The following is a 13,225-nucleotide window of genomic DNA, read 5'->3' on the forward strand; positions in this document are numbered from 1 at the left end:
ATGGAATGGAATGGAACGGAACAGAATAGAATAGAATAGAATAGAATAGAATAGAATAGAATAGAATAGAACAGAACAGAACAGAACAGAACAGAACAGAACTATAGAATCAACCAGGTTGGAGAAGATCTTTGAGATCATCGAGTCCCACCCATCACCCAACACCACCTAATCAACTAAACCATGGCACCAAGAGCCCCACCCAGCCTTTCTTAAACACCTCCAGTGAAATGTTACAGTGTGAGCTGGGGAGGGGTTCCAAATATTATTCCTGGGAAGTGTCACTCATATTTGACACAGTTAAATGAAGGCCAAAACAAACTTTGATTACTGAAAAAGGCACATTGAAACAAATACACATTTTGCTTTTACTAAGTATTTTAAGTGTGTACTTGATTTAGCCATGTGTGTAAGGTTTATTTTGCTTTTCTGCTTGAAGGATTAAAATGCTAAACTTAGTCCACTTTTGGCTTACAGCCTTTCTTCATTAACTTTCTGGAGTTTTCTCTGCATGTACTTCACTATTCGGCAGTTCCACAAAATGCAGTAAATAGGTTGGACTTCACAGTATCATGAAGGTTGGAAGAGACCTCAAAGATCATCAAGTCCAACCTGTCACCACAGACCTCATGACTAAACCATGGCACCAAGTGCCACGTCCAATCCCCTCTTGAACTCCTCCAGGGATGGTGACTCCACCACCTCCCTGGGCAGCACATTCCAATGGCGAACAACTCTCTCTGTGAAGAACTTAATGACGTCTGAGGTCTTTTCCAACCTTATTGATTCTATGATTACGATTCTATGGTTAAAATACTTTTAACAGCTCACTTTAGGCTGAAGGCTAAGAGCTTTTTTGCAGATGAGTGATAGTTTAATCTTCAATAATTTAACATTCTGGAGATTTTCACCATCATGAACAGTGTCAGAGACACAAGCAGATATGCTTGAGTAATAGCAGTATTTCCTCATTTCTTTCTAGGTTATATTTGGAGATTAATGCATGCTTTATTGTCCACTTATTACTTGCTTCCTACATTGAGAATGCAAACAAGTTCCAGGTACTTTCAGTGGTGTGGTTTTCTCGAGATGGAGACAACTGGAAGTCCCTGGAGTGGGAAGGTATGAGAGAAGATCCCTTCATTGATGTTGTCCGAAATCGCTGAATAAACTCACCATTTGGGTATGGAGTTTCACAGAGAGTTAAAAAATCAACTATAGGGTGATCCATTTCAAGAACTGTGATTGCTTTCCCGTGCATGATTGTTAAGCTTGGTCTTCGACAAGGCTTATCGTATGACAACCCACCAGAAAATATGACAAACGGCTCGCTGCATGAAAAAAACACACAACACAGTAAGGTTACACAGTCCCATACAAGTTTGCATTATCTATCCAGTACCTTTAAAGACTAAGAAATAGCTTTGCAAAAAGAAAGCAAATTCTGAAGGCACTTTTACACTGGACTGGGACACTGAGCTAATTACAGAGCGAAGAACATACCTGCTCTTACAGGTCTTGTACTCTACTTTAAGGATTGGTTTACAAGACTCAGGCTTTTTCCCATCTCTTTGAACTTTCCCTAAGAAAAGAAAGATGAAAACTGTATTAAAATGTCATGCTAATAGAACTTTAAAGCTAAGGAGATGATGAGTGTTAGTTCCTGTTTCCATAAAATATGCATTTGTCTAAATTAATTACATCTGCTCTGGCTTTATGGTTTTTACTGCTGCGTACACCTAAAGGACCATAGACCACACATCAAAGACATCTAAAACCCATGCAGATTACTGACAAGGATGACACTTAGCTAATAATTAAGGAATTTGACCAATGTATGCCTTTTTTCCCCCTGATTATATTATGGCCATAAACAGCTTAATTGTTTCTTAAGTTACATTCTTAGATTGACTCACTTCCTTTTCTTGATGAAAGGTTACATGCTCTGGAGGGAAACTAGTTGAGTGATAAAATCAAATGAAGTGGACAAGTGAAATTCAGGGATTCCTGGTTAATTATGGCTCAGCCCTTTCTTTCAGCCAGAGAGAAGTCACTTGTAAACCTAAAAGATAACCATTTTGGGGTTGTTACTTTTGACAGCCTGTGCTTGCTTTTGACAACCACTTGACTGGAAGATACAGTGCTGACGGAGCCAGACTGTTCTCAGAGGCACACAGTGACATGATGGGAGGACTGAAGCTGAGACATAAGAAACTCTGCTTAGGTATTAGAAAAATAATGAATAAATTTGTATTTCATATTTCTGCGACTAAAAATGATACAACAAATTAGGAATTTTAAGAAGACAGAACTTTTCTTCCTTTCTTCTTCCCTCTCCCCTTAGCCAGGCTTCTTGCTAATCATAGACTCACAGAATGGTTTGGGTTGGAAGGGGCCATAGGCAGGGGCACCTTCCACTAGACCAAGTTACTTGAGGTCTCATCCAAACTGTCCTTGAGCACCTCCAGGGAGGGGACATCCATGAATTCCCTTGGCACCCTGTTCCAGTGGCTCACATCCTTACTGTAAAGAATTTCTTTCCAATGTCCAATCTAAATCTACCCTCCTCAAGCTGCAAGCCATTCCCTCACATTCTATCACTACAAGCCTTTCTAGAAAGTCCCTTCCCAGCTTTATTGTAGGCCCTCTTCAGGTACTGGAAGGCTGCTATAAGGTCTCCCAGAAGCTTTCTCTTCTCTAGGCTGAACAGCCCCAACTCTCACAGCCTGTCTCCATAGCGGAGGTGCTCCAGCTCTTTGATTATCTTTGTGGCCTTCCCTTGGACCTGCTCCAGATGCTTGATGTCCTTCTTATGCTGGGGGCATCAGAACTGAATCATAGAATCATAGAATCAGTCAGGGTTGAAAGGGACCACAAGGATCATCTAGTTCCAACCCCCCTGCCATGGGCAGGGACAACCCACACTAGATCAGGCTGGCCAGAGCCTCATCCAGCCTGCTCTTAAACACCTCCAGGAATGGGGCCTCAACCACCTCCCTGGACAAGCCATTGCAGGGCTTCACCACTCTCATGGGGAAGAACTTCCTCCTCACATCCAGCCTGAATCTCCCCACCTCCAGCTTCATTTCATTCCCCCTAGTCCTATGTCCTATATCCTATAACCTGATATCCTAAGAAGTCCCTCCCCAGCCTTCTTGTAGACCCCCTACTGGACACAGTACTCCAGGCAATATATTGATTTGCAATAGAGTCAATACTTTTGGCCTCATTTATACCATTTTAACCATCAACATTACCGTGTGGAATTGTGGTCTGGAATGGTCTGTTAGGACTTTTCAGATTCCATAGGGTCAGGCTGCCATCAGAGTGACTGCACATGAACTGTTTGCCTTCATGATGCCAAGCAACAGAATGAATAGCCTACAGGAATGAAAGAAGAGCTTGAGACTGGAGTGGAGTGCAGTGTTTACACTAATCATATTTTGATGTATGATTTTAGATTATATTAATCTACTGCTATATCAACAGTTGGATTGCTCTTGTATGTCTGAAGTCCATTCCCAGCACATTTTAGCACTCTACTGCTAGTCAGGCAAAACATTTCATTATAAATGCTAACACAGCACTAGGATGTAAGAAATGTAAGACCAAAATTGAAGGAACAAGGTATTAAGGTCAAAGTATAAAATGGAGGGACATACAGTGCAATCACAGGGTCTCTGATAACTGTCCTCAGAAGTAATTAATCTGGCAAACATACAAGGAATTCTGTGTAGCAGGTTTTACAGGTAACATACAACACATGCAGTCTTGCCCAGAGGACTATTTAGGAAGAGCAGAAGTACTGCTCTGGTTTTGAATAACTTTTTATCCCCAGATACTTAAGTTTCAGAGCAAGTACACAGAAACCTGGAAGTTCAGTGTGAAAACTAAACCACTGAAGAGATCAAGGTTGCTTCATTGGTGTAGGAGAGGACCAACACAATGTTGTAAGATAATTTTAGATAGAATAGAAGACATAGAATACATAGAACAAACCAGGTTGAAAGAGACCTTCAAGATCATCACATCCAACCCATCAACCAGTCCAACCCACCTAAACAACTAACCCATGGCACCAAGCACCCCATCAAGTCTCTTCTTAAACACCTCCAATGATGGCGACTCCACCACCTCCCTGGGCAGCACATTCCAATGGGCAATCACTCTCTCTGTATAGAACTTCTTCCTAACATGAAACTTAAACCTCCCCTGGCTCAGCCTGAGACTGTGTCCTCTTGTTCTGGTGCTGATTGCCTGGGAGAAGAGACCAACCCCCACCTGGCTACAACCTCCCTTCAGGTAGTTGTAGACAGCAATAAGGTCTCCCCTGAGCCTCCTCTTCTCCAGGCTAAGCAACCCCAGCTCCCTCAGCCTCTCCTCACAGGGCTGTGCTCCAAACCCCTCACCAACTTTGTTGCCCTTCTCTGGACTTGTTCCAGCAAGTCAACCTCCTTCCTAAACTGAGGGGCCCAGAACTGGACACAGGACTCAAGGTGTGGCCTAACCAGTGCAGTGTACAGGGGCAGAATGACCTCCCTGCTCCTGCTGGCCACACTATTCTTGATGCAAGCCAGGATGCCATTGGCCCTCTTGGCTGCCTGGGCACACTGCATGGTCATGTTCAGCCTACCATCGACCAGTAGCCCCAGGTGTCTCTCTACCTGGCTGCTCTCCAGCCACTCTGACCCCAGGATAGGATAGGATAGGATAGGATAGGATAGGATAGGATAGGATAGGATAGGATAGGATAGGATAGGATAGGATAGGATAGGATAGGATAGGATAGGATAGGATAGGATAGGATAGGATAGGATAGGATAGGATAGGATAGGATAGACCTTCAAGATCATTGTGTCCAACACATCAACCAATCCAACACCACCTAAACAACTAAACAACTAAACCATGGCAATCTTCCAGTGCTCCAGAGACAAGGCACACTGCACTCATATGTACACAACGCATGTATCACACAATGAATGTTACATATGCCAAAAAAAAGGAAGAACTCAAAAATTAATAGACCATTCTTAGCATTTTGTGGAACTGAAAACATCCATAACTGCATCAAACCAGCAGAAAGAATAATGGTGTAAGTCCTTAATTTTCACTGCTATATGCTGGAAACCAGCAAAAGCTATTTTCAGGTGAAGCAAAGTATTGATTGACTGCATAGCACAGCTTCTCACACACTCCCCTCAGAAGCATAAAGTCAAAGAATTTTCCCTTGAATCCATTTCCCTCCCAGAAATGTTAGCTGCCAAAGAGCAAAAAACTCAGTATGTGTTTATATAAATACAAACAAGAGACTTATTTTTTAATGCAGTTTAATAAATGCCCATTTTTGCAACCCAGGAAGCACTAAAGCCTTGAATGCACTTACAATTGCATACGGTCACTCACCTGATTTACTCAGATAACTTTAATACCATGCCTGGCTATTCATAAGTCATCACTGCAGCTGCTCATATCAATTTTGTTTAAGCTGCCAATAAGTAGCCCTAAGTGCTACTGGTCACTATTAAAACCTCCCTGGTGATCTTCCTCTTTTAATAAGTGTATTGATTGCTATGGTTGGTAATGGCTCATGGACTAGAGGGAATATCAGAAGAAACCAACTGAAAGGCTGTGACCCTTGACCAAAACCTTACTCAGCTCTTGAGATTGGACAGCACAGCCACAAACAAGCCTTTGAATTAAGATGATGCAGATGTTTGAATAGGATAGTGTAGGATAGGATAGTGTAGGAAAGGATAGGGTAGGATAGGAGAGGGTAGGGTAGGGTAGGGTAGGGTAGGATAGGATAGGATAGGATAGGATAGGATAGAATAGAATAGAATAGAATAGAATAGAATAGAATAGAATAGAATAGAATAGAATAGAATAGAATAGAATAGAATAGAATAGAATAGAATAGAATTAACCCAGTTGGAAGAGATCTTTGAGATCATCAAGTCCAACCTATCACCCAACACCATCTAATCAGCTAAACCATGGCACCAAGTGCCTCATCCAGCCTCTTCCTAAACTCCTTCAATGATGGTGACTCCATCACCTCCCTGGCCAGTCCATTCCAGTGGTCAATCACTCTTTCTATGAAGAATTTCTTCCTAACATCCAGTCTAAACTTCCCCTGGTGCAGCTTGAGACTGTGTCCTCTTGATCTTTCACAGGTTGCCTGGGAGAAGAGACCAACCCTCACCTGGCTACAACCTCCCTTCAGGTAGTTGTAGAGGGCAATAAGGCCACCCCTGAGCCTCCTCTTCTCCAGGCTAAGCAACCCCAGCTCCCTCAGCCTCTCCTCACAGGGCTGTGCTCCAGACCCCTCCTCAGCTTTGTTGCCCTTCTCTGGACACTTTCCAGCAACTCAACATCTTTCCTAAACTGAGGGGCCCAAAACTGGACACAGGACTCAAGGGGTGGCCTAACCAGTGCTGAGTACAGGGGCACAATGACCTCATTGCTCCTGCTGGCCACACTGTTCCTGATAGAGGCCAGGATGCCATTGGCCTTCTTGGCCACCTGGGAATCTGCCATGTCTTACATGTGAATACTTTGCCAACATGCTGGCAAGCTACTCATGCCAATAATGACACAACAAACTGAACCAAGTGAACTCAAGATATTTACCCTTGAGTGACATAATGGGTGTCACTCAAACTTCTACCTACCACAGAGGGTTTGGCACAGCATTTCTCTTAAAAACCTGGAAGACACCAAACTATAACTGAAGGAAGAAAAGACAACACAGAAAGATGGCTCATATAGTCCAATGCCATTGCTCTCAGGTAGTAAGAACTTTAGATCTGTGGGGAGCTGCTTCACTTGTCTTTCCTTATGCAAATGAATTCTGACATGAGCTCATTCATGTTTGCTATCATGCCAGCTTTGAATATGCTTTTGATGTGTTACCACACATAGAAACATTTCACATGGTTACAGTCGCTGTGTCTGAGCAGGAGCTGGTAACTAGCAACTGAAAACTGTACCAAGCTGCTTGCTAAACTGCCTCTCAGCTACTAGGTGCCACCTGCCAGCATAAACCTCCTGTTGTGTGGAGCTGAGGCAGAATGCTCCTGCCACAGACAACTGGCATAGCAGCAATTCAAATTCACCTTCTAGACTTTGGCCCCAAATGGGCAGGAAATACTTAAATTTGCTTTTGGATGTTGCAGCTGAGAGTCACAACTAATACTGAAAGGTGTACTGAACAAGACCCTAATCTCTGTCTGCCAGAATATGTCTAGCATTCTGATCCACTCCTTTAGCATCCAAGCACACATAAAAAGGAGCAGTTACTTGCTTAAAACAGGAGTTCATCATGGTGGGTGACTCATGTGAATGTTCACACAGTGTATGCACATAAAGCATATCACTCCAGATTGGGTATGCTTTTCCTTCTGCAGTACCCACAGTGGCTGCATATATATAGATTCCATCTTTGGTCATAGTCAGCATGTACTAAAATTAACCATGCCCAACCCCATTTCAGTTCCTTTGCAATCACAAATCTCCTCCACTGAAAAGAACTCATGGGGACTCTTTTAACCATGTTTCAAACAAGGACCATGCTCATTTCATGCTACTGCTTGAATCTTAAGAATCCTTTGTGTACTGCAGGAGCACTGCACCGAGAGCCACATCTGCTTTGTTCATTCCATAACAGCATAGCACTTGATAAAGATAGGGAAATGTCATTTGGCAAATGTCTCTGTAAACTCTGAAGATCCATGTTGGAAATGTGCACAAATGAAAGATGATAACTCTGCTTCAGGAAGCTCTGCATGTGCATTGAAACAACCTGTCAAACTTCCCAACAATCTTTGCATGAAGATGGATCGGTTTTGGGGTCTGCCAACTATCAATAATAACTTGAGAATCCCTTGAAGGATCTGTCTTGTTTGTCTGCTCTCTTTTTATACCAATCAATGGAAATAAACTTTTGAAGGAATTTAGAGAAGAGCTTGAGAGGAAAGCCTTTTATAGAGGACATCATACAGAAGCATTGATTGAAATGGCCTGGATATCTCATACTTAATATCACTGAGAAGATGACAATCATCATCCCACAAAGAAACAAATACACAGAAATCACAGAAATCACAGAAATGTTCGGGTTGTAAAAGAATCTCAGGATCACCAAGTCCAACCAATAAGCCTACTCACACAGTTAACCAGGTTGGGAAAGACTTTTGAGATTATCAAGCCCAACCTATCCCCCAGCACCATCTAATTAACTAAGCCATGGCACCAAGTGCCTCATCGAGGCTGGTTTTGAACACCTCCAGGGATGGTGACTCCACCACCTCCCTGGGCAGCACATTCCAAGGCCCAATCTCTCTGTCTGGGAAGAATTTCTTCCTCACTTCCAGCCTAAACCTCCCCTGGCACAGCTTGAGACTCTACAAGGTTCACCCCTTAAGCATATCCCCAAGCACCACATCCAAAAGACCTTTAAACACATCCAGGGTTGGTGACTCAACACCTCCCTGGGCAGCTCATTCCAATGCCTGACAACACTTTCTGTGAAAAAATTTTCCTAATGTCCAGCCTGAACCTACCCAGTTGTAGCCTGAGGCCATTTCCTCTTGATCTATCACTAATTACCTGTGAGAAGAGACCCGCAGCAGCCTCTCTACAGTGTCCTTTCGTGTAGTTGTAAAGCAATGAGGTCTCTGCTCAGCCTCCTCTTTTTCAGACTAAGCAGCCCCAGCTCCTTCAGTCACTCTCCATAAGATTTATTCTCCAGACCCTTCATCAGCTTCATTGCCCTCCTCTGCACTGGCACCTCCGCATCTCTCTTGTATTGAGGTGCCCAAAACTGAACACAATACTCAAGGTGTGGCCTCACCAGAGCTGAGTACAAGGTGACAATCACCTCCCTGCTCCTTCTGGATATAGCATTTCTAATACAAGCAAGGATGCCATTGGCTTTCTTGGCTACCTGGGCACACTGCTTGCTCATATTCAGCTGCTTGCCAATTAGAACTCACAGGTCACTTTCTGCTAGACAGCTGTCCAGCCACACTGTGCTGGGTGTTGTGACCCACGTGCAGGACCTGGCATTTGGCCTTGTTGAAGCTCATCACATTAACGTTGGCCCATTGACCCAATCTATCCAAGTCCCTCTGTAGAGCCTCCCTCCCCTCATGCAGATCAACACTCCTACCTAATTTGATGTCATCTATGAACTTACTGGTGACACACTTTATGTCTTTGACAAGACACACTTTATGTCTGTCTTTCGCTATTGGAATGTGCTGCCCAGAGAGGTGGTGGAGTCACCATCCCTGGAGGTGTTCAAGAGGGGATTGGACGTGGCACTTGGTGCCATGGTTTAGTCACGAGGTCTTGGGTGACAGGTTGGACTTGATGATCTTTGAGGTCTCTTCCAACATTGCTGATACTGTGAAGATCATCAATAAAGATGTTATACAGGTGACCTCTTGAAGAACAGACACAAAACTCTTTAGCAGCGGGTTCAAGCTCCACTCTGGGACTGTTTCACAGGTGAGAATGTTTTCATCTCTTCAGAAGGTTTGACACAGTTGAGAAGAAAACATAGAAACTCCTTGCATCAGGAGTTGATGAACTGAGGAAGCCTTTAAGTGGGCTAAAAGAGAGATTTTTACTTTTAGCTGCTACAAGTTTTAGCTCTGGTAAGCAAGCTCTTAAGTATTAGGGAAAAGCTTTATAGGGAAGTTATGAGATTATAAGACCAAGAAGAGGATTCTGGATAACGCAACTTGTACAACCTTTTCTATCCTTGCTGAGATGCTCTCTCATTTGAAATGAGCAGACATGTTTTATCTCTGAAAGGTTCCCAGCCTTCAAGGCCTATGGAAGGTGGAGTAAGAAAAGCAGCTGTAAATACTGCAATTGTAGGTCTGTGCGCAGGGGGAAGAGTTTTCAGCTCCACCACTTAGAAGCTATTGGAGCTTCTTATTCTAGGAGCAACAAAAAACTAAAGGGCGTACTGAGGTCTCTTCCAACCTTAGTGATACTGAATACTTCTGTACTGGACAGATCTTGCTAATACTGTAGGAAACAATTCAGCTTCTGTCATAAGATTACACACATCCTGAAGAGATGTCTGCAACATGTGTCTTGTAGCCATGTCTGGAAATATGACGTGATGTGAAGCATCACACTGGTATGGCAATGCCATGTAGCCTAGAAATGATGGACAAGATTTCACAGTGGTGATGTCCTAATGGACTGAGAGCCATTATCACTTCATGATCCTTCTGTTAGCCAACCATTCAAATTGCTGTGACCGTTTGAGGCTGTCCCCTTAAGAAAGGGAATATGGTGGACGGATGTTTGTAAATGAAAAAAGAAGGATCTAAACTAATTTCACTGGTAGATTGGAAGGAAGCACCTTCTGAACTGGGAGTGCAGCAGAGTTTCCTGGGAATTCCTGCACTTTGCAGTCAGTTCTGTCTTCCCTCCTTCGGTAGCAGCACCTCGCTGTTCTGGGCTTTTGGCCAAGGCTTGACCTTGAAACTGATAAACTGCAAGGCCTTTATTAACTGCTTTCCAATTAACACATAACTGCTTCTAACTTTTTCCTCTTTTCTCTCTTTTCTAACCCTCTCTGGGGAAAGGGGGAGAGAGAAGGGGGAGCAGAGGTGGGGAACCCCCTCAGCAGAGGGGGGGAACTCTCATTTCTGTGCTACTTTGTTGTATATTTCTGTATATACTGTAAATATTGTAAATTTTGTATATATTTCCCTGCGTTTCCCTGCTTTGTAAATATACAGCACCCATTGCTTTGCTAATTCAGCTGTGAGGTTTTTTTCCTTTCCCTTCAACTTTCTTTCCCTTTACTTTACAGGAGGGAGGGAGGAGGCTTTTTGGCCTTACCCTTCCAACCCTACGACAGTTGAAAATAAAGAGAACGTATTCCATCTGAGCTATGTGTCCTCTACTTGTAGAAAAAAAAGAAGAAGAAAGAGAAGAAAAAACTGAATGGAAAAGACCTTTTAACAATGGTTCTCATTGATAAAGAAAGCTTTTTGTCTGGTTGTATGAAAAGAAACGTCTTTAAACTCATGAGATATGAAACTATTCCTCTCTGTAACAAGTGAATGCCAGCAGACATAGTGCCCATCTTGAACTTAAAATACAAGAATATTTAGATTTGTGGATAGAAAATCAGTTACCAGCCTGTGAGAGACTAAAAGTTTGTCTCTCTTGGTGTGACTCAACAAAGATAAAATCACTTGCTGCTTGCCCAGACAATAGCTGATATGTGTTGGGCAGAGCCACTGGAACGACTCTTGGAAGGTGCAGAGATAACATTGTTCACTGGGCCACAGCTGGCCTGACAACAATGGACTGAGGCCACCTTCGGGAATATTCATGAGACAAGATAATCTCCACCCATCAAGTACCCTGGGAAAGGTGACGCAATGGATTCACCACCTGTTTTCCTGATGTGTAATGAGTGTGGGGGCTTGTCTGGATGAGGATGGAGGAGGCGGAGCCTCCTCCCCCCCATCCAAACACACAGAAATGCACAGAAAGATTTCTGGGGGATCGATACCTGGACATTTACCTCTAGGATGATTTCCTGGCCCCTGAATTCCTGAGGGACAATACTTGGATACACACCTGTAAACTAAAACTGTATAAAAGACTTGAGCAACTACTGGCTTGCGGAAGAGAAACGCTGAAGAAAAATATGGGGGACTGTGTCTCCTGGACTGGATGATTAAAGGAAGAAAAGCGCAGGAGATGAAGGAAAACACAGGAGACAGACCATGCCACTGAGAAGGAAAAGCCCGGGACAATGCTGCTCCAGTGAAAAGAGGCCGTGGAGCTACCCAGAGGACCACATCTCTTCTCTAGCCAAAGCCTCAGCACCCTTTCGCTACAGACCCAGGCTGCCCAGAGGACCACAGCTCTTCTCCAGCCAAAGCCTCAGCACCCTTTCGCTACAGACCCAGGCTGCCCAGAGGACCACAGCTCTTCTCCAGCCAAAGCCTCAGCACCCTTTCGCTACAGACCCAGGCTGCCCAGAGGACCACAGCTCTTCTCCAGCCAAAGCCTCAGCACCCTTTCGCTACAGACCCAGGCTGCCCAGAGGACCACAGCTCTTCTCCAGCCAAAGCCTCAGCACCCTTTCGCTACAGACCCAGGCTGTCCAGAGGACCACAGCTCTTCTCCAGCCAAAGCCTCAGCACCCTTTCGCTACAGACCCAGGCTGCCCAGAGGACCACAGCTCTTCTCCAGCCAAAGCCTCAGCACCCTTTCGCTATAGACCCAGGCTGCCCAGAGGACCACAGCTCTTCTCCAGCCAAAGCCTCAGCACCCTTTCGCTATAGACCCAGGCTGCCCAGAGGACCACAGCTCTTCTCCAGCCAGAGCCTCAGCACCGTTCCTGTACCAACCTAACATCTCCTGCAGCACCTTTCCTCCACAGACTCAAACTGTCTTGGGGGAGTGAGGGGTGTGGCAATATAATTCCTTTCTTCTTCTCCCTCTCTTCTCTCTCTCCCTCTCCATTTTCTCCCTCTCCCCTTCTTATGTCCACTTTATTTATGTAATAAATAGTCCAGCTGTTGATACTTTGGCCTCGTTTGTGCCTCTAATTTCACAACACGGGAATATTCATAAGAACTGAGTCTCTTTCCCTCTCTGGACCGAGACACAGCCTCCTTCACTCTTCTGTAAAAAAATATTAGCTGCTGACTTCTCTCCTCTGTGCTGCACAGTAACAGGTTCTACAGCTCTGAATAACAATAGAGCTTCCTTTTCAGCAGCTGGTATGGGGGGCCTGAAATCCAATGCTGTCAGGGTAACACAGGAGAAGTCCAGCTGAGGCTTGATCCTGTGAAAGGATGAGCACTTGGACGGAGTCTTGAGGGTGCCAACATTGAGCCTGAGTGACATTACCAAGGTAGACAGCTATTTGAAGATTTCAGAGAAGAAAGAAATTGCCTTGGTAATGAACACTCACAGTGCATCAAAGAGAAGAAAATAAATTTTCTCACAGCATGCACCAAGTGTTAATGGAGAAACCTGGTGCCAGAGCAAATTTTTGATACTAAATTTAAGTATCTGCTCCACTGGTAAGCCAGAAAAGATCATCTCACTCATCTGGCAATCCTTAGAGATGGCAGAAGAGGAAGTGGTGAGTTAGATGAGATTTGCAGTTCTTTCACCACCAAATAGGACGACTGCATTTGTTTCAAAATTGCATAATGCTAGCAAGAAA

General features: G+C 44.1%; 1 protein-coding gene across 6 annotated transcripts in view; it reads right to left on the reverse strand.

Moving 5' to 3' along the window:
- Positions 1 to 13,225, reverse strand: part of STXBP5L (syntaxin binding protein 5L) — a 252,640-nt gene that overhangs the window by 95,163 nt on the left and 144,252 nt on the right. For all 6 annotated transcript variants that reach the window (XM_068165947.1, XM_068165952.1, XM_068165953.1 and 3 more), the window contains 3 exons: positions 3,258 to 3,381; positions 1,504 to 1,582; positions 1,177 to 1,331 (listed from right to left, as the gene is read on the reverse strand). In XM_068165947.1, the coding sequence (XP_068022048.1) occupies positions 1,177 to 1,331; positions 1,504 to 1,582; positions 3,258 to 3,381 (358 nt within the window). The remainder of the gene's footprint in view (positions 1 to 1,176; positions 1,332 to 1,503; positions 1,583 to 3,257; positions 3,382 to 13,225) is intronic.

This window comes from Melanerpes formicivorus, unplaced genomic scaffold, assembly GCF_026170545.1.
Source record: "Melanerpes formicivorus ecotype bairdi unplaced genomic scaffold, bMelFor1.0.p_v2 SCAF_95, whole genome shotgun sequence".
Taxonomy (NCBI): domain Eukaryota; kingdom Metazoa; phylum Chordata; class Aves; order Piciformes; family Picidae; genus Melanerpes; species Melanerpes formicivorus.